Raw genomic sequence first — 22,492 nt, forward strand, 5'->3', positions numbered from 1 at the left:
CTCATCGAATAATCATCAAATCTGATGATTTAATGCTTTTCTTTGGGTTTCAGACTGTTGAATTTGACATTTGAAGACGTCATCTCGTCACTTTAACAGATATTTTTCAATCCATCATCACACACAGCTATGATTGAATATGCTTAAAGGACCTGAAAAACAATGAGGTGAGTTGTTCTATCACTTATGGCTGCGTATAACGGAGGCCTATTTGTTCCTTGATAATTATGCATGAGTGAGCGAGCTGCTATTTTGGTCCGGGAGCGAAAAAGAAAAGGCAAGATGCCTCCAAGAACAGCGTATTCATTCATAACAATGAGGAGCATCATAGCTTTTGTTTGGATGTTGAGATTCTGACACTCTGTACTGACGTTAGCTGAATGTCTTAAGATTTACCTTCCTGCGATTGGATCGTCCAATTTTCTCCTGTCAGAGCTGAACATACATGGCCGCTGCCACTGTGTCTACTCACTTAAAACCACAACTGCAAGGTCCCAAATCAATAGCTGTGAACTGGGAATATTGATAGAGGCAGCACAAGTTTCACCCCTGCTCACATTTCTCATAACTAATGTTGGTGTTTTAATCATGTGAGGTGTAACCTGCAGCATGGAGTCCATATTTATCTTCACTATACGCCGGATAGGTTTTGTCTCGTTGACATATTCAAACGGCTTCTCCCTTAATATTAAGATATCTGTTGACATAGCAGGCAAACACTAATCCTCAATTAAACAGCACATACAGGATGTGTTTCGCTGCCGGGACGATGTGCTCTGCTTGAGAAGATATTTAGTTTTAGAACTGATCGAGATTTTGATCCATGTTTTTGTAGCCTTGACGGTTAAGTCTGACACACCCTGTATTATGTTGGATGGATGTAACAACCTAGTTTTGTGGTGTGTTTTTCCTTGTAGTGCACTTTCCTCCCTAAGTTTACAATGTGTTCATTAGTTGCTTCATTAGGTGGGAGGTTTGCAAGACTTCAACATTTGTTTTCCTGTCAGAAAATACTGCAACGTCACCGACTGTTCCTGCAACACTGTGAGTTTACTTTGAGCAAACACAGTAGAGATTAAGAAGTTTCTTTTTCTATACATGAACGATCTACAAACCGCCGTCACAAGAGGGGGAAACGGTGCACGGGTGAAGGACGGTGTCGAGAGTGTTCACCGCTGGCGGCGCCAGATGTTTTATATACAGCTCTGTGTTGTTTTAAGCTCTTTAGATGTTTAGATTCTTTCAGGGAGGCGTTTGATCAGTCTGAAATGTATTCAGCAGCATGACAACAAGCTCAAACATCCAGCCAGAGTCATGAGGAACTATCATCAGCAACAAGAAGAACAAGGAGTCCTGCAACAGATGGTCCCCACAGAGACGTCTGCACAGCTACTCCATGTCCTATATCGGTAGTCAATAGCCTGACATGATTTGCTTGATGCTGTTTACAAAAGGAGGAGATACAGCAACGCACATCTGCACCAGATGCACTCTAAACTAACCTGCTAATGCTGCTGATCCTCTCGTTTAGCAATAAAACACACAGTTGGTTTGGTTTTAAAATGTACTTCAGATCATTCTGTGACATGTTGATCCCCAAATTCTGATGCTGACACTTCTGACAAGGACACAGCAGGTGATCAATAAACTGGTTTACAGCTGATATAAAGCCAAAAACATTAAAAAAGAAACAGTAGGAAAACATGTAGTGAACTTAAAGTCATACTGCTGGAGATACCAACGTTTTCAGAGCAGCATCGGCGCTTCACTGATAACCACTGTTGAAGTTTCTCACATTTATATGAACTTGATATTTGGTTGTTTAAAAAAAAAAAAGAAACCTGCCCCCGGCATGACAATTTGTGTTTCGCCTTTACAAACACAGACACTGTAGCTGACGGAAAAAAAAAAACCCACAAAGAATTCAAAACAGTTGTTTTTTTTCATTGGGACCGATGTTTTATTGATTTTCTTCCTGCTCGCTGTTTTTGTTTTGGAAGTCACACAGTTCACAGTTGAATTTGAGAACATAAACAGAACAGACAGAAACACCGGGGCTCTAACAGGCGCTACACATTCACACAGCCAGCTATAAATTAAAGGGAATTATCTCTAAAGTAAAAATGTTAAAAACAGACACAACAGCATCTTATTCAGCTTTAAACACTGGTATCACAGTAAGGAGGTAAGTCTGTTAAGTGAGGCGGTTAATGATGCAAACACGGGGGTCAAAGTTCATGTTTACACCATTTTAAATCCAACAATAGGCGATAGATTATTCTATTTTTGACTGGGAGGGAAGACAATGACACAATGCATTGATTGTGTGTTTGTATCACCGCTGACATGATGACTAAAAGCATTAATTAAACATCTACGATGGCAGGAAGACGGACACTACTGGGAGACTAAAGAGTACTAACAGGCTTCTGGTTGACATGACGTGTTTAAGGCCACGTGTGTGTGTGTGTGTGTGTGTGTGTGTGTGTGTGTGTGTGTGTGTGTGGTCGACAGCGTGACTGCAGGCTCTCTTAACCTTTTAGTGGCCGCTGACGTCATCTTAAGGTCACAAACATCCAACATCCACATTTCAAACACTGTGTCTTTCATACCAAATACCAGAGATAATCTTTTAGGTTTCTGAGCAGCGTTTACATACGTACAGAAATATCATAAATATGATTGGACTGATGTTGGTTTAATAATATTGTGAAATATTTCAGTCTGTTAACTGACAAGGTTTTACTTAACTTATGAGACTTTTTTGATTGCAATTATTGCTTTTCATACTTGATATTATTGATAGTGGGGTATTCAGTCAAATATATTATCATGATATTTCATTTTTTCAGTATCACCTCCTGCCCCATGGACACCTTAGAGACTGTTCAGGGAAATCCTTCACATCCACTCTGACCTTTGACCTGCAGGTGTCCCATTTTCATACATATCAGTCCACCAGAGTGTTTACACAAAGCACGCATCTCAGTCAGGACATCAAACCTTACCTACTCTGTGTAAAACACCTGGATGATGACATCTGCTGTCCAAAAAGCCACATGTGAACCTTTTCAAAAACACCACTAAAGAAATACACGTCATCTCCATTTGGATAAAAACGTTCATTGAGGATATTTTTTTTATAGCAGAGAGTTGGGATCATACCACTACAGATGAAGCAGCAGCAGCCTGACTGCACACCATGAAACCACCACCCCTCCCTCCCAAACACACACACACACACTGCAGCGACATATCACAGTAACAGCAGACATGCTACCTGTTGGTGTATGTCACGGCTGTAGGCTATAAAAATAAAGGTTTTACATTCACATGTGCAGAATAACAAGACATCAGAGGATTCATAATGTACTGAAATAAATAGGATATGCACTGTGGCACCATCTAGATAAATTAATCCGAGGGTACATTATGACTCAATTAGTAATAATTAAAAGATAGAAAAACCATTGCTATGGGAAAACATTAGTCAGGCCTTCAAATTAAGAACAAAATTGCAATTTCCCACATAAAGCCCTGCTTCAGGTGACCAACTGTGAATCCGGGTCATATAAAGATCTGCGAAAGGATAAAAAGGTGTGTTTCGCCCCCCCACCCCACCGTAATCTCCCAGTGCTCCCACTATGACAGCACACGAGAGCTGGGTTTTTTTTTTTTTTGCACCAGTCCCCGTATCGCCCTGGCAGACGGGAACTTGAAAGACAGGTATAGCAGCCCGGAGGGGGGCGGTGGATCCTGCACACATTCCTTCCTTTTTCCCCCGGAGCTGCCTGCTAAGAAACGTCGCGCCGAACTCCGTTTACAAATCTGTCAAATTAACGCCTCAAGTCCACGTGTGTGTGTTAAATGACACGTAAAATATCGCATATATTCATTCCCTGAAGGCTGATGTGTGTCCTGGAAACTTCGGCTGCGAATTATGCACTGTGGTTAACTTTTATTACGCAAAATCTGAAGTTGTACACTTGGTGTCCTGTCGTTGCGACACGTATGTTCACCGGCGGCGAAGACTTTCGATATAAGAAGCGAACAGTTTGTAAAAAGTTTCAACCTTATTCACATTATTAATCCTTTGTGTGTTATATATAAGCCGAATTGTAGATGTTATAGGAATGATTGGTCTGATATGTAAAGTCGTGTTTTATAGTGAGGACCAGCTGCTGTAAGCTAAGGTAAATTTCGATTGTCGTTTTTTTCTGGCGGGGTTTGGTGCGAAGTTTTTCCTCCGTACACCGATCAGAGAGCTCAACAGATCCTTAACTTACCTCTTTGATTTTAGCCCGTCTGTCCCTGGTTTCGGAGTCCAGCGGTTCGTGTCCCGTCGCTCCGGGCGGCCGGTGATACTCGACGAACGGTAAATTATTGACATCCTTCCCACCTTGACCCAGACTCTCCTTTACAACTTTCTCCTTCTCGTTTATAATGTCCTGTTTTATCTCATCGGGTCGTTTTTGTAGAGTATCCTTAGCCTCTATCAGAGCTTTTTCGTGGTCTTTCCTGATTTTAGCCAGGACCCGCTCGTCGTTTCCAGCCGACCCGGAGTCGCTGCTGTCCGGACCGGTGCGGGTGTTGGTCTCCACCGCGGAGGAGTGAAAGAAAACTCCGCTGAGCAGCTTGGACGAGTCCGGTAGGAAGAAAATGGCCCCGAAACACAGAGTGATAAAAGCGCTGAAGACTAACAACAAAATAAATTTCTCTGTCAACCTGAAAGAGGTCGGGCTGGCAGACTTCCTACTCGGGGTCGCGGTAAAAGGCAGAAGAGTTGCAACTGGCATTTTCTCCTCCTTTAAACTCGAACAACCAAAAAAAAAAAAAATAGGGTTTAAACGCTCGATTTAACACACGGCGGGTTCAGCTTCGGCTTATTCCGTTCAGAAATCCATTTCCAGATGATATAAACGGAGTCAAATGTAGAATAACAGTAGTAAAATCTCCGGTAGAAACTCCGGGAGAGAAGCGGCTGTCCATACCGGAGACCGTCTGCAGACAGAGCGAGTCTAGCGGATCACACAGGAAGCAGCGGGAGAAAGGCGTGACTGACAGGCGCCATAAGCCAATCACCTTCCGCCCTGTGAGTAGTGGGGGCACGAGGAGGGGGGCGGGTCCTCCCATCGGGGTATAAAAGCGCTGACAGCCGTTAAGAAAACTTTATTTCCCCTGATCAGACAGAGAAGCAGACCGCGAAGTGGTACATGCTACATGGTACTCGGACCCTTTATTTAAGTGAAATTAGCAGTACAGCGATGTGGAAATACTCCATTACAAGTAAAAGTCCCGCATGAAAAATCCAACTTAAAGTCTCCGTCCACTCAAAAATGTGTTTCTTCTTGTTCCTTCAGTTTGAGCTTCTCTGTGTATGATGATGTATGTTATTTCAAATGTGTTTTTTTATTAAATTTTTCAAACAGAAAAATACACATAACAATAAATATCCTTTGCATCTTGAGTCATATCTCCAAATACATTGGCCAAACCAAAAACCCAAACAAATTTAAAAAAATTAACATCCAACAAAAGCTCTAACAGATGGTAGCTACTTCTCAGGGTTCACATCGTAACCCCGTTCCAAAAAAACGGAAAAAATACAGGCAGGTCATTTTACTCTTCATCATAGTGTATGGAGTCAAAATAATCTAAAAAAAATGGTTGCCAGACTTTGAGAAATTTCTGTACAGATCCTCCAAATTGAATATTTAAGCTTTTCAAGTTTTAAATGAGCCATCACCCCTCTAACCCATTGTTTATGTAAAGACTAGATGACTTGACAGGATGATGTATGTTAAGCGTTTGTTTCCACATTCATTTCCTGAAAGTGGAAAGTTTCTCTAAGCTCATTAAAAATCTAATTCTAAGGGTGCATGATGCAGCAGGATTTGTGACATCACAACCAGTTTGGAAGCCAATTCTGGTTCAATAATCACCTTACACAGTGTGATGTGGAAACTTGGAGCCTCCGGTGTAAAAAACACTGAGAATGGACTTTACAGTGAAGGAGGAGACATCTTGTATCCTGCAGGAAAACTTTAGAAATTAGAAATATTTGCATAGATTCAGGATTTTTCATTGAGGGGGGAGAAGAAGATGCCATTTTAAGGACTTTAACGAGGTAATTATACAAATGATTAACCCTTACATGCAATTCATATTCAGATCCTTCACAGTATCCCCTCGTGATTAGTCTCTATACCAAATTTCCGAACCACAAATCATTCATGAATACCTCATCAGTCACGGATAAGTTGGTGATTAAACCTTAATGAAGCTTTCAGAGAGCAGAGAGAGTTTATTCTTTAGTTTTTACACTTTTGGTATATGGAGAAAAAACATTTGCAATTACATTATATGATGTTCCTACATTACATAACCCAGGAGAACATCACGAGTTCAATGAATTATATTAAATGTGAAGAAAACTGTGTATCAGCTGCACAAAAATGTTTTTTAAAAAGTTGAAATATGTCCATATGTGTATATTCTGGGTCACATTAGGATTAGTCATCAAATTTCAGGCTAAAAGAAAAGTGTTTAAGGTTGTTTTTTCTTCTCTCAAATGTAAAAATGGGTCAAATTTGCCCCTGAACAGCAAGTAAGGGTTAAAAACATGTGTGGAGAGGATCTTCAAGTAAAAATACCAATACAGCAATGTGAAAATACTCCATTACAAGTAAAAGTCCTGCATGAAAAATCCAACTTAAAGATCCCCTCCAGACATGTTTTAAAATATACGTACATAAAACACTTTGAATGATAATTTGTCTGATATGGTTTTTCCACAAAAAAAGTTCAATTATCTCATTAAAATCCTTAAAATGACATCTACTCCTTCTCCCTCATTAAAAAACCCGAAAGCTATGAATATGCAAATATATTTCATTTCTAAAGTTTCCTGTTGGACACCAGATGTTTCCTCCTTCACTGTAAAGTTTGTGCACTGGAGGCTTCAAGTTTCCACATCACACTTGTGTAAAAGTTGAATACTGGACCAAGATTGGCTCCAAATTTGTTGTGATGTCACGAATCCTGCTGGTAGACCGACCCCTTAAAATGAATGAGTGAAGGAGGACTTTAAGTAAAAGTACATAAGTATTATGAGCTTGATGTAGTTAAAGTATTGCAGTAAAAGTACATAAGTATTATGAGCTTGATGTAGTTAAAGTATTGCAGTAAAAGTACATAAGTATTATGAGCTTGATGTAGTTAAAGTATTGCAGTAAAAGTACATAAGTATTATGAGCTTGATGTAGTTAAAGTATTGCAGTAAAAGTAGTGGTTTGGTCCCTCTGACTGATATATTATTATATATGACATCATTAGATTATTACTTCAGATTTGACAGACCTGCTTGTGCTGAAACAGTTAATTGTTTGAACAATTAGTCAATCAACAGACAACTAGCCTAATCAAAAGCGAGTTTGATAATTGTTTAATCATTCAAGTTATTCATCAAGCAAAAAACGCCAAACATTTGTTGGTTCCAGCTTCTCAAATGTGACAATTTACTGGTTTTCCTTTTTTTTTTTTCATGTTCTTTTAATGGAGTATTCTTGGGCTTTAGACAAAACGAGTGTTCTGTCACATTTTACAAACTAAATAAATAAATAGTTCATCAAAAATGAATTGATAGATCAATACTTTCCCATCACCAAATGACAGATACAGTTAGCTGCTAGCTGTATAGTCAGGTATGTTTGTATAGTAACAGTTTAGCCATTAGCTTTGACGTTTGTATGCCCTCTAGTGGCCATAAAAACGATTATGGCAGCTTCAATGTAGTTCTTTCTGTTTTACTTTACATGGATTAAAACCCAGTGGAGAATTAGTGATATAATCTAGCCTACAGTTTGGTATCCCTTCACTATCCTAACAGGTTAAATGATTAAGAGTCTAAATTGTCCACTTTAACCAAGATTATCATCCTCAGCCTTCTCAGTTTTATCTGAAGGGCTCAGTCAACACAATAATACAGTGACCTGTGTTACTGCTTAACATCACGGAGCAAGTACAGACAGTTTTTGGGGTCTTTAGTGTTTCCACCAGCCGTGACATTCCTCATCGGCTTATCTCCTGGCCATGTCATGTGTCTCTCAGCCTTCAGGTCTGTGATCCGGTGACTTGTGAAAGAATGGGGGGGGGTTGGATTCAGCTGATTACTAATCAACAGGCGGACGATGTGGAACAAGGAGCCATTAAACCCTGAGCTAGTTCAGAGTTGTTGCTTCTTATATTATTTATCACCGAGAACTGATTTACTGCTTAACGCACAATTATAAAGAAGAATAGTGCACTTATTTCTGCAGAGGTGTATAGCGAGCGACCGTCCTTACAATACACAGTCGGCTACCATCGAAATTCTCATCTATTACTTTGTGCAGGATGCTTATTATTATTCATAGGCTTAACAAATGGACGAAAACCCCACTCCAGCCCACAACACACACACACACACACACACGCATGAATGCACACATACACTCACTGATGAGAACCATGATCTTTGTTAGTCTGCGTGAATGTGGGAGATAAATGGCAATCATTTCAATTGTCTCTGACGGTGACTAATAATGGTTTGAGGAACCAGTCAGTTACGGGCATGAAATATGCAATTTACACTTAAATAGAGATTGGAATTTTGTCTCAGCTAATACTAGAGTTTCATAGAAGAAGAAGAAGAAAAAAATCAATCTTGGACTTGTTCTATGTTATTACAGATGCTGAGGACGATTCAATAATTCATCTTCTCTGAGTGATTTGAATGTGTTGTTGGCTGTTGAACATTTACATTTCTATACCATACATCACTGACATGACATAATGTCCCTGACAAATAGCTGCCACGGCCAAAAAAATAAATAAATAAAAAATAAATAAATAAATAAATTACTGAACTGAGAGAAAGAAAAAGCATCTGGGATTGAAAGCTTTGCCAGTTATATGATGTACTTCACCTGTAGAGATGGAAAGTCTAATCTGGGGATGACAGATGCGTGCTGCCATATTGAAATTCTAATTCTGGGGATGACAACTTGTCTAAACGATGACACGCGTCCGTGTGATTACTTTCTCACTCTGCGATTCAAGCAGAAAATTAAATCTCGGGTGAAATGTTGGCATCTCAATATTGAACCAAGAGTCTCGTGTAGAAACCAGTTTGAAACAACCGACGTTTTTTTTCTGCGTCATTTCATCAAACTTTGGGGCTTTTTTCAATGGGATTTGTTTTCACTGTTGATATAACGCATGCATCAAACAAACACCCGTTTTTTTCCCAGTTGTGTTGTGGTTTTTCAACATAGGGAAGAATAATAATCCTTTGTTGTGACGCTTGTTAAACTTGTCAAGAGGTAGAAGACCCACTTTTAAGGCTCACTCAAAGGGAAAAATCCCCTTTTGTATACTCCTACGCTATTAGATTTTTAAAGCCAGCGTTCCCCAGGAGTTATTTCATAAATAAAGAACTGTGATTTAGCCATTTTCCTTTAACCTACTGGGATAATCTGTCCACATCAGCCTTTACTGTATGTGGCAATTACAAATACTGTTTGCTTGCCATCATAAACTATTATATTTCTACTCTCCACCAAATGATGTCAGTAGTCCCAGGTAATAAAAATAAAAACTGCACAGACAGTGGTGAATTCTTTCTGTACATGATGCATGGTTCATTTTAAATTTACTACTTTGGATGTGGCTGTTTAAACATGAAGCCTTCAAAGCTGTGAAGCAACAGGACGTCGTCTTTATTAAGCTGTAAAAGCTACTGTTGAATCTGGGTTTGGTCCAGTCCAGCTCGGAACTGTGGTCTAAGTTTTGCCAAGTCCACCATGCTCCTCCCACCTGGCATCCACACTTATTTACTTAATGACTTCACACGCTTCATGTCATTATTAGGTATGAATCATGGCAGTTGGCGAGTTGATGTTTCCAGGTGACAACAGATGTCTTCTTGAGATCTGGAGTGAAGAAAAGCAGAAATGGTGGAATAACAGACCTGTCGCCCAAATAAACACCAAGACTGGACCAAAGATGAAAATACCTTTATGCTCATATATGAGCACATACAGTCTATTTTAGTTGTTGACTTAAAGTAGCCCTGTGGGGCTTTTAGCCATTAGTAGCCTCATGAAGCAGTGTTTTTATGACTGGGTCCCTGTTTTCTTTGTCTCGTGATCACGCATGACGAGGCGCACAAGCATGCAGGCGACGCAGTACCACAGACTGCAGAGATGGATGTAGCGAGGTGTGACGTCACCCCGTTGGTTTCAGTGGAGCCAGTTTGAAGCTCAGAGTTGCCACTTCTGTTCGGCGCCATCTTTTCCGTTTGGAGCCAGGACGTTCCAGATAAGGAGTGCAGGATGTTGCCTTTCACGCTCTGGAAACACGCTCAGCTACGTGTTTCCAGAGCATGTGAACACTGAGGGCTGCACACGTGGGCTAACGTTAGCTACTTTAGCTAAACTGTGCCAGCAGGGCAGGTATCATAGTCCGACTCAGTGTGAGTCTCAGAGCTAACTGTCAATCAAAGCTGTCAATCAGCTCCCGCACAGCAGACATCAAAACTACTATAAGTCTTTAAATCTTATTAATGGAGCAATAAGTTCCAAAATGACCACCAGCACACTTATAGGAGGGCCTGAATTTAGAGATTGAGACCAGAATGACTCGTTAAAAACAATGCTGGACTCAGTATTTCTAGACAGAAGTTGATGCTTTTTGAATGGGAGCCAGTTGGAGCAGCTAGCGGCCGTCGTTGGCACTTTAAGGTGCTTAATCACCACTAGTGTAATACACATTCCTGCCAGTGGTTTTAGACTATTCCACTGATCGACAGGTGTCAAGATAAATTAACTTTGCGGAAGAAAATGCATTTGTTAGACCTTACTGATTCACACGAAGTTAAACAGAAACTTTTGTTTTGGTTTACGAGAAAACTCCACCAAATATCTCTGAATAGGATTTGATTTGTAGTTTAAATCAACTAGTGTCAAACTAATTGGAGTTATGAGTGCAAGATCTTTTGGGGGGTAAAAGTATAAATTAATATTTAAGTCATATTTTTTTTATTTTGGTAATTCTGACTGGAAGTCACAATTCAATCTCCAGTTTTGCTTATATCATCGTCATGGTTCAGTGTCGGATCTCCATATTCATGTGTGTTAATGGTAATTAGTGAGGCAGCTTCAAATGAGTTTGGGGTTTTTATTAAACTAATATTACTAATATTGTCAGCTCAATGTGCCCTGGGATTCCACTGTCAGCCAATTTGCTGATGTAAAATAGGCCATGCAGTCATCACCCAGCTGTTTGATGCCTCTCTCTCTCTCTCTCTCTCTCTCTCTCTCTCTCTCTCTCTCTCTTACTCTCTCTCTCTCTCTCTCGCCACAGTCCAAATATAACCTCGCCCCAATCTGATTTAACCGCCGTGGTCTCATCCCCCCGGGCAAAATGGACTCATTTGTGCGGAGAGAGAAAAAGAGAGAAACAGGAGAGAGAAGAGAAGTGAGAGAATAGAGAGTCCAGCGGAGAAGAAAAGAAAGGGTTTAGGGGGTGGAGGGGTATGAGCGGCGGTAGTGAATAGACTGTGTGATGAAGACAGGATGAAAAAAAAAAAGGAAAGATGTGCTCAGTGAACAAGGTCACTAATTGGGTTGAGACTTGTAGCTCCCCTGCAATCCCTTCTCTGCGTTCCTGAAATCAAATTATTTTGGAATTCTTTAATAAGAGCAAGAAAAATATGTTAATTACCAGTGGTGTACAGTATATGTCAGGAGGCTGAAAGGAGGGTGAACATTACTGGAACAAAATAACAAGTGTCCAGTATTAAAATATTTATTAATAGTTCGGCATGTATGTGCTATCCTTTGACTCTTTTTTTATCTTTTAGGTACTTTTTCTTTTACTGGATAATCCAAGAGGAAGAAAGTTAAGAGAAATAGATAAGATGTTCCAGCCTGTTCTTACATTTATGTGATTGGTTAGTGATTCCTGGAGTCGTGCCAAACGTAAATGTTGTTACCCCCCACACCCCCCCTTCCCTCCTGATCCTATTTCCCATAATGCCCCTGCTGGGACATCCTGTCCAGAGAAGACAAACATCTGTTTTCCTGAAATGAAGGCAGAAAATCTGATAATATAAATAATAAAAGTAAAATTGGCTTTGATCAATCTGTTTTATTTTTGAGTAGAACTGTATGCAACAAAGATATCAGAGTGTCATCTTCTAATGAGAAAAAACAGAAGTATACAGCATATATTGCAATGCTTGTTTAATTATTTGTACTGCCATCCATCTGTCATCTATACCTCATGTACCGTCATGTGCAGGGTTGCCACCATGTCCTCCAAATTAAACATCAAAGTACGTTGTTGTCCCTGCAGAACAACAAATAATATGTCAGAAATAAATGTTTTCTGATCTTACAGCGCTTCGGTTAAGGGTTTAGTTAGCTTTAGGCGCAACACCAACTTGGTTAGAGTTTGGGAAATATCATGGTTTTGGTCAAAATAACTACCTGGTTAAAATTACGGGGCCTTCGTCATCATGGTTATAATAATATTCACCATGACAACAAACAGTTGTCTCCCGTGTTAAAGTCAGATTGTGTTCACTGTCCAATCATTGTGATGTACCTCTGATATGATTGATCTCCTTCTAATTGTGGCAACTAAGACTCTATGAAAGCTGTATTCCTTAAGATTTTAGACCTGGTTGATTTGGAGACACCTGTGGTTACCATGGTAACAGCAAGTACAGTTTAATACTACAAGGCCCAGAAATCTGGGGGAGCGGGAAACACTCTTCAACAGAAGAGCGACTAGTGTGTTTCCAACGCAGCCAAACAAATTTATATTATGTTAATAAAGTAATCGGCCTTTTTCCATCATGTCATGAACAACTACGATCTGATTTTCGCTGACAAAAGATGCAATAAATGTGGCCAAATCTTGTGTTGTTGATGAAGTTTTGATGAACAGTCACTGTCAGTGCTAACCTCAGTGACAAATATTGTGTTTCCTGTTACTGCTTCATAATAAAAGCTGCTCCAGTGCTTTTAATGTGGACAGGCAGCAGTCGGGAAATGTTGGGTTTGCATCAGCGGTAACTTAATACAGCTTTAGGTGAGCTTTACAGTGAAGGTCGACGCTCAACATGAAAACTACTGTATAGAGAGGCAGTTAAAATGTAAATACATTGAATGGATATTGCTTTAAAAAAAATCATAAATATTATATAAAAAGGGTTTTATTTCATGTAAATCTTAAGGATTATCACCTCTTTCAAACTGTCTTTTTATTGTTTTTTGAAGATTTACTTTTTATCTTGTAAACTGCAGTATATGCTGTATTTTTTTACAATCTTCTATTTAGAAAGGTGCTACATAAACAAAGATCATTATTAGTAGTATTTTTTTTTTTTTCTAAAACCATTTTTTAGACTGCTACTAATTCTTTATTATGTATTTGGATCCCTGTTAACTTCCACAAAATAATCGCTAGTCCTACTGGAAAACAAATACAATTTAAAATTTTAATTGATCAATAAAACAAGAAAAAGCAAAACCAGCCAAATATACAATAATAATGAAACTATTTCATTAATGAGGTTTTCACTAGTATCCAATGTTGGTCTACATGTTTAAAAAAAAAAAGTAAAATCTCAGGATACTGAAAAAAATTCACTATCAGCAGCATCAAAGAACAAATATCTGTATCAGTTTCAACCTTCTCAAACTCATATCTATCAAACGCTGGTCATACATACAACCCTTTATTGTCAGGAAGAAAGAAACCTAAACCATTAATCCTGGTTGAGCCACAGAAACCCCCAACAAGAATCTTCACTTGCATTGCAGAAGGAACAAACATCATCTTCAGTTTATGAGGGATTCTGTTAAGCTTTTGAGCAGATATCTATATTTTTTCCTCTGTCTGAATTCTACCTATTTCAAATCTGATTGACATTTCCTGGCAGAGAGTAAATATCTTTTCTACCTTTGCTAGCACACAGTCTTGACATCTGGGCTCGTCTGGTGTAAACTGACCTATGAATCCATCTGTAAACACAGGTAACAATTCCCTTCAGCCAAAAATATTTGACCAATAACTACTTTAACTAATTCTCATCCAAATAAATGAATAAAATATTATGAAAGTCGTCTGGGTTACTGCAGTGGAAGCACATGTGTTGACCAGGAGTCTCTCCAGGGAAGAAGTGTGAAAACTGCGGCTCTCCAAAGCTGCTCAGTGCGAATAGCAGGTCGGAGTTAAGAGGTCCTTGACAATCCACCAGCGAGTCCTGCCTGAGCTTCAGGGATCCTTCTCTCTACTTTCCTCTCATTGGTAAGATGTACTCCATCCCAAATCTTGTCCTGAGGCAAGTTCCAAATCATTTTACATTTGTATGCCATGACAGCAGGCAAGCACATCTGCAACAGTGCAACACATTCACAGCGAAGACTTTCAGATGTGATTTTACTTCCTAACCCTTAACAGGGAGGATAATCGGTTTCTGCAGCGATGAGAGTCGAATATACATTTCATTTAAACCCAGTCTCCTGAAATTGTGTGAAATAATGTGATCCTTTAAAATGCTGTGAAGCTGAACATGCAGCTGGCTCACACAAATGATATTTTTTTCGTACCAATCAAAAACAAGTTAAGTATCGGAGCCCTTAGGCAGATACAGTACAATTTAATAAATGCTAGAATAGGATAATTACACACATCATTGCTTTGAGTTTGATAAGAGCCTACTGAGCAGAGTTAAAGATTTTGTGTGTGCAGTGTACAGAAAACTGAAAAGGAAGCACTGTCATCACTTTAGGTGAGTAGTTCGCAACTTCTTTGGCTTGTGAGCCCTTAAAATGAAGCAACGTCTAGTTCCTGATTGCATATGTGTACGAGTTATGTTCAGGTCAACCCCTGTTCCCTAGAAATTATGTATATGCTACTAAATATAATGAGGTAATTGTTAATTAAAGGGGACATATCATGCTTTTTGTGATTTTATGTGACTTTTATACTGTTATGACATCAGGTGGTTATGCTGAACATGGTTAAAGTTCCAAAACTTGAGGTGAATGTGTAAAATGCTCCCTGCAAGTCAAAAACCAGGGCTTCAACCTGCTCTGGATGCTTTGCAATGTTACCTCTACCTCCTCCTTTGCCTTTGTTGCTAAGGTGTTTCCATGGTCAGTTCATGTCATCCACTTACATGTTTCATATCAGATTTGGGCTCCAACACATATGGATGTATTAGAGAAGTCGACATTTTGAGTAAAGAATGAAAAAAAAAAAGAAGTAAAATACTACTACTGTTTGTTTACGTAGCCTCCGGAGCCGGAGGAAGCTTCCTGAAGCTGACCAATCAGAGCGGAGTGGGCTCATCAGGAGGCGGGGCCTTAAAGAGACAGGAGCTAAAACGGCCTGTTTCATACAGAGGCTGAACTGAGGGGCTGCATAAAGGACCAGTAGAAGATAAATAACTTAGACCTGGAAATGTGCTCGATAATGTCCCTTTAATTTAACTGGTGAATCTAAAAATGCTGATACTCAAAGCATCCCCTTAGGTAAAGATTCTAGTATTGATTAAATATTTAAAAAACACTGACATCAACACTTTATTCTATTAACATTTAAGATTGAAAATTCAAGGATTTAATGGTCAAATACTTGTACTTCTCAGCATGTGCAGTGAAAAGCGGGTGTGTTATACTCTAGAGGATGTGCTAAAAGGTTACTGTGCAGTAACCGAAACCACAATCTTTTCCTGACCTTCATCAGAGAGTTTTCATGGCCTGTTGTCTCAGGATGCAAACCCTGGTCAGTCAGGTCTGTGCTTCCTAACCATAGATGTGTCTGCATGATGGCAAAAGCATTGCTCTTATGTCTTCCATCAAGGTATAATTGGTAAAACAAAATAATTGTTGTAAGACAGGGATGTCAGGTCAACCAAACTGTGATTTTTATCTCATATTTCATGTTGGCAGTCTGGCTGACGTCTGAAGAAGTAAAATATTCTGTTCTTCTAAACAAACAAGCAACTGTCTAAAAACACATTTGTAAAAATTTTGGCAAAAGTTCAATATTGAAGCTCTTTTATCTCATGTTCTTTCTGATATTTCTTCCCGAATTAATCTTCTCTGACACTTTCCCATGCTGTCGAAGTTCCTTTTAGTTCCTCGAGCCAGTGATCGTGTTGTCGCTGCTGTTTAGGAAACACTTAAAGACTTATAGAACGGGGTTAATAGGATAAACAGAATAAGGTTAATACAGCGTTTCAATTAGTGTGTCTCAGTGCGTCAGTTAAGTAGATAAAATGGGTTTACTTTTACATATAAGTGAGTAGCTTTAAGGTATATATATATATTTCTGTGGTGAGATTTTTTGCTTCTTCAGGCAGTCTTTTCCTAGACTGTAAAGGGTAAATCCTGATTAGGAAGTCATTGAGAGATTTTGGTGGAATAAATCCTTCCAATTCTGTGCTGAGTCGAGTGCCGTTCTCATCAGTTTTATTGAGCTCGACTCCCCGGAATGACAACTCTATACGTGGAGGAAACTCGGCACTGACAATGAAATGAAAATGACAATAGAAAGAACAAAGGAAAACGGCAGGAATCCGTTTCCTTTCAAGCTCTGAAACACCGACTGAACCAGTGTGACTGCTACTTCACAGAGAGAGTAGATTAGACAAGCTTCCTGCAGCAGTCTCCACAGTGAGCCGCCAGCAGATCTCCTCTGCACGGTGGGCTGCTTCTATATAAGCTCTGTTTCAATGGTTTCCCCATGTGACTGGTTTACTAGTGTGTGTGTGTGTGTGTGTGTCTCCCCTAAGGCTCCAGTTGATCCTCCTCCATCTTACAGTATGTTTTAATTTGGTATGCAAGTCCTTTCTATAAGGAATGAAAGCATGTAGGCAAATTCTTCATCCACGCAAGTATGTGACTTTAACATATGTCTGTGTATGAAACCACACACACACACACACACACACACTAACTCAGCACCTGCAGCATCTGCCACCTACCTGCTGTGCTCAGAGCTCGGCAGCCGGTAATTCATCATCACAGCCTACGTTCTGCCATCACATCCAATTATTAGGCGATTAGCAGACACACACATACACACAGCTAACGATCCCAGCATCACTTTCCATCACCGCCCCATGAATCAGGACCTGCAGCGCGGGCTTGTAAATGACAAGGACAGAGTTTTGTGGAGGAACATTTCTTTTTTTTTTTATTAGCTTCTTTCCCCCAATCCCACTAAAAACTGTCGAAAAGGGAGATTCACACTTCTTATTTTTTCTCTGTGTTAAATACATTAAAATGTCAGGTCGTTTTTTATTGTGAATAAGTTATTAGCACATTAGTAGCAACATTAAACCAACAAGAACATCAGTCAAAGGAACAGCAGCATCTACACTGTTTTTACACTTCATACCACCAAGTGATCAGACAAGAGCTGCAACTAATTACTGATTAGTTTCTTCTTCTTCTTATCTTTTAGTTGATAAAATATCATAAAATATCAGCATAAAACACAACGATATTCAATTTTCCAAACTATAAAATAGAGAAAAGCAGTAAATAATCACATTTGAGAAGCTGTAACGAGCAAATGTTTGGCATATTTACTTTACTTAATATTTTCTGTCATCTGACGATCAACTAACTGATTAGATTGGACATATATATCTGCTTCATGGCGCAAATTTACTTTGCTTTACTGCACAAAATGAGTTAACGAGTCACTCAAAGAATCGTGTTCTGAATCTGAAGCGTATTTTAGAGAAATGACTAAACCAACTGCTTCAAAAGTTTTATTTTATGATAGAAAAACTTGGAAGTAAAAAAAACCCCAACAAATATCTACTGAGTGGTAGAACAAAAAAATATAACAAATACTAGTGGTGATCTGTGCATTTAATCATAAATAAATGTATAAAAAACATAAATAACGTGAGATTCAAACCTCATCAGGCCAAACTGAGCATCTCTACAATCGCTGCAACTCATCTACTATGATTTCATGAAGCAGAAAGTATCAACTGATTAGTCGTCAGAACATCGATTGTAAAGTATTTTGATAATAGATTTGATGTTGAGTTCAGCTCACTGATTGGATTCCAGTTGCACTGATAATCAAGATAATTTAAATAATGTTGCATTTAAGTAAAGGTTTATAAAGCTTCTGTCTTGTAGATTTTGTGTTTATTTCTTAATCCTTTTGCATCTGTGTTTTTTTTTCTCTTGTGTTTGTCGGCTAATCCGAACCATCCTACTGGTATTACTCCACTGAGCTAACTGAAGTCGTATTAAATAAACTGGAAAGACCACAGCATCTCCAGCTCGGAGCTCATCCACAGCTTTACGCTCAAGGACTTCTGCTGCCTCAGCCAACAGTCCCCATGAATTACTCAGCCATTCAAATGACTTCTTTCTTGCTGCAGGCCTGCACAGACACACGGTCCAAAATCATGTGTCCGTTGCAAGTCTGCACATGATTCTGCAATAATGTGTGTGTGTGTGTGTGTGTGTGTGTGTGTGTGCATTCAAACTGAAAAGGTTCCCATTGGCACAGAGGTAGAGTCCCATTGTCTTCATGTATTTTCATGTATTCATGTATTCTTTGGTATTTCAGGTTCCATTTGGAAACCAGTCAAGGTTGCTCCATGCCAGAAGGCTCACATTGTTCTGTATATAAAACGTAGTGTGGTATGAATTGTTCATAATACATTACAAGGATACAGAGAACTGTTTGTCTCAAGTTGCTGTCTCATGTTTCTTGTATCAGATTCCTGAATTTAGCATTAAATATTTACTTATTTTGTTATCAATCTGCACAAACACATGAATAGTTTTATTAATTTAGCACAAGATCTTGGACTAAGCTTCCACTGATCTTCCAGGGACGACACGGCTGTGTTCATATCCTGGTTTACACATCGTCCAGCTTACAGTGCAGCTTGTTGTGTGTTGTTGGTGTCCTCAACACTTGTGTACATGAGGTAATACACAGAGATGGAGCCCAGCTACTCGGCCTCAAGAACCACATCATCCATCATCCATTGACAGCGGCTACACTGATGTATCAGACAAAGCTTTGCACACTTGGCTGGCCTTGCAGGATTTAGTTCACTGCTCTGGCGCAAGTGATGGATGTCACGTTAGGATTAAAGCACCGATTACACCTGATAAACAAGACATCTTCGCCAGGAAACGGATCCGCTCCGTCTGATATTGAGTCGTGTGCCAAACATCTTTATGGGATGCAGTGAATTACAACAAGATGCAAAAAGACCCGCTGTGTTAATTCAGAAAACATGTGAAGGAGTCAAAGTAGATGTCTGTTCTTCAAAGCACTGGAGATCATTGGTCTATGTGTGCATCACATGTGATCACATGCTGTGCAGCATCAGTAGAGGATGAAGAGGAGAATCCAGCTGCTGAAGGAGGTTTCTATACTGGAGACTCTGGACAACAAGTCTCTCATTTCTGTTTGGAAATTCCAGATTTAAAGCTATAATATGTAATTATTCCACATTAAAATGTGTAAAAACAACTAGACCTATGTTATATATGTTGTTGAGTTGTGTACTTACATTATCCCAAATGTTTCCAACAATGTTCAAACCCAGAGAAATCTGTAATTTAATCAAAGTAACGGACCGTTTCATTTGGTCGCCTGTCGATGGCGTCATACCTCCTCTACCAAAGAGTAAACACGCACCAGATGCATACGGCGGCGCTGTGTTTGTCCGCTACAATGGCGTCTACCAAAGAGTAACTTACACACATACAAGATAAGACATCGACGTTGTGGTTGTTCCACACAAACTGTTATAAATTGACTTTTATTCAGTTTTAAGCCACATTTTCATGATAAATTTAGGTGGTTTTTAACTTTATCTTTTAGCCAGAAGAAGGATTTTAGTCACTGGACGTCTGGATCTTAAGTTATCAGTGAAATAAACTGGACAAACGTTAGCAGCAGCTCGGCTAACAGCCCCTCCAGGAAGTCCGGTGGTCACTAAACATCATCGGAGAAACATTGATTTTTTAGGTGAAACAGCTTTAATTAGTATTTTTAACGATTTTAATCTGCGGGTCCATTTGTTCTGGAGAGGAGGAGACCTCTGTTGGTAAAAACATCCTGAATAATGAACACTGGAGTAATCCTATCCCAATGAAGACAACAACTCCCATGATCCCTTGCTACTTCACACCGTCATCACACTCCGTCTTTTGTTATTGTTTTGATTGAGACCCCTGGCGGCTGAAATTACATATTGTGCGTTTAATATAACCTCAAGTGTAATCCGTCATGTCTACACACCAAATCTGAAACTGTTTTTTGTCATAAATGGTTTTGAAACACTTGATTTTCTGTCTTTTCCGACCATAAAAGGTTAGAAAAAATGGATTATGTATGACTGAAGATTATAGCTGTAGCAGAGGCATGATGTTCCCCCCCCGGCAACATGTTGTATGTGTATCTGTGCTGTCAGCTGTTGTTTGGGATAAACTGGTTTACAGTAATTGGTTCAACATTTTTAATAATGTATGAAACCAGTCTCCCGACATGCTAAAGATCTCCAGTATCACCTGTAAAAATTCTCCTCTTTTCTTCGACACTGTTATTTCTTGAGGGCTGCATTTTATTTTGTAATGCGAACACAAACTGGTGCAAAGTCTCTGTTCATTTATCTGATGATGGATTTTAAATTAAACGTTTGAAAAATTCTGACTTTGTGTGCAAACTCTTTAAAGATCCCCTCCTGACAGTTATTAAGATATTTAAAAAAAATACTCTGCTCAGAACAATAATGTGTGTCTGATATGGTTTTTCCAGAAAAAAAAGTATAATTGTCACTTTAAAATCCCTAAAATGGATTCTACTCCTTCTCCCTCATTAAAGAGTTTAACTGTTGGACACCAGATGTCTCCTAAAGTTCATCCTCAGTGTTTGTGCTCTGGAGGCTTCAAGTCTCCACTTGTGTACGTTGAATATTGGACCACGATTGGCTCCAAACTAGTTGTGATGTCATAAATCCTGCTCGTAGACCCGCCCCATAAAATTATATTTTTAATGAGCTCAGAGAAACTTTCCTCCTTCAGCAGATGAATGAAAACAAACATCATTCAGCACAGAGAACAAGAAGAAAAACATGTTTTTGAGTCGAGTGGGACTTTAAGCTTTATAGCTTTATAGTTTACCAAATAAAAGCCACATTTTAAGAGTTTTTATCACAAATGGAAAATGTTCCCATCATCATACAGTCTGCTCTCATTTTTTTTTGAAATCCGTGTTAAATCAAGCGTGAAATGGTGCCGGATTGATCGGGAGGGTTTTTTTTTTTTTTTAGAAAAGCTGATAAAATTGAAAGATTTGAAGGTCAAATTGGATGACGATTAAAAAGATTGACCGTTGTGATCAGCCTGTTCTGAATAATCCATAATATGACCGTCATGTGCTGCTGATAACAATACAATCCCCGGTGACCCTGTTTATAAAACGATTATCCCTGCAAACTGCGACTTATCAACAATGATTCTGGACATGTAAAAAGATTATTAATGTTTAAAAAATGCAGTACAACCCTTTTCTCCCATAAGTCTTTAAAACTCTTATTTCCTGCATTTTTGTGCACGGTGACAGACTTCATACTGTACCTGTGATTGACAGAAGGGCTTCTGCAGTTGTTATTAATACGGTTTTATAGCTATATTACAATATATGGACACTGAGGTTTACTGTTAAAGGTTTTACATATTGCGTTACAATTATTTCATTTTTGGCTGCAAGATGCAGAGTCAGCATGTTAAACCAATAAACAAGCTGTAAAAAAGACACATCGGCTTAGTCAGCGATGTCGCCACAAAGGGCTGGTGTGTGTGTGTGTGTGTGTGTGTGTGTGTGTTTACTTATTTTTCTATTGAATTCTACTGACCTGTAAAGATTGACTGCAAGCAGGCTAACGGTGGACAATACACAATAGACCTGTGAGCGGCTGTGATAACTCTCAGTGAATGAAGCAGAATATATTGACGGTTCGGCTGTCAGCTGTTGTTCCATAATGAGGTCACGTGACGGCAGGAAACTCCTTCCACTGATGAAGACCATTGGATGTGGTGAAAGCTCTTGACAAAGTGGACCTTGGGTTACTTCCTGACTCAGCTGACTGTTGTGTACTTTGTATCTTGCTGTTGTTGTGTTGATTGTGTGTACTCTCTGCGTTACTTTAATAATTTATGTGTTCAATCAGGAGGCTTTCTTCATGCTCATCCATTTATTCATCCTCTGTCTATCTCAATCAGCTGACTGAGGATGTTCACGTCTTCATTAAATCAATCAGATTTCGCCGTGACCTCTGTGAGCCAATCATCTCGTTGCTGTCAAACTTTTAAAACTATTCCTCTCTCTCTCTGCTGCTGTCAGCTGTCATTTCAGTGTCAGGCTGATGCAACAGTCA

General features: G+C 39.2%; 1 protein-coding gene and 2 long non-coding RNA genes across 3 annotated transcripts in view; 2 read left to right on the top strand and 1 right to left on the bottom strand.

Annotated features, from left to right (window-relative positions):
• man1a1 (mannosidase, alpha, class 1A, member 1) overlaps positions 1-5,073 on the bottom strand; it is a 145,506-nt gene extending 140,433 nt beyond the window's left edge. The window contains exon 1 of the mRNA XM_044376385.1: positions 4,287-5,073. Within this exon, the coding sequence (XP_044232320.1) occupies positions 4,287-4,796 (510 nt within the window). The 5' untranslated portion in view covers positions 4,797-5,073. The remainder of the gene's footprint in view (positions 1-4,286) is intronic.
• Positions 5,074-5,360: 287 nt separating this feature from the next.
• On the top strand, positions 5,361-5,923 carry LOC122999503. Its single transcript, XR_006407744.1, has 3 exons — positions 5,361-5,375; positions 5,610-5,613; positions 5,806-5,923. It is a non-coding gene; the product is annotated as an uncharacterized LOC122999503 (long non-coding RNA).
• Positions 5,924-13,649: 7,726 nt separating this feature from the next.
• LOC122999519 lies at positions 13,650-15,012 on the top strand. Its single transcript, XR_006407764.1, has 2 exons — positions 13,650-14,084; positions 14,172-15,012. It is a non-coding gene; the product is annotated as an uncharacterized LOC122999519 (long non-coding RNA).
• Positions 15,013-22,492: the final 7,480 nt, after the last annotated feature.

The sequence above is a fragment of the Thunnus albacares genome, chromosome 16, assembly GCF_914725855.1.
Source record: "Thunnus albacares chromosome 16, fThuAlb1.1, whole genome shotgun sequence".
NCBI lineage: Eukaryota > Metazoa > Chordata > Actinopteri > Scombriformes > Scombridae > Thunnus > Thunnus albacares.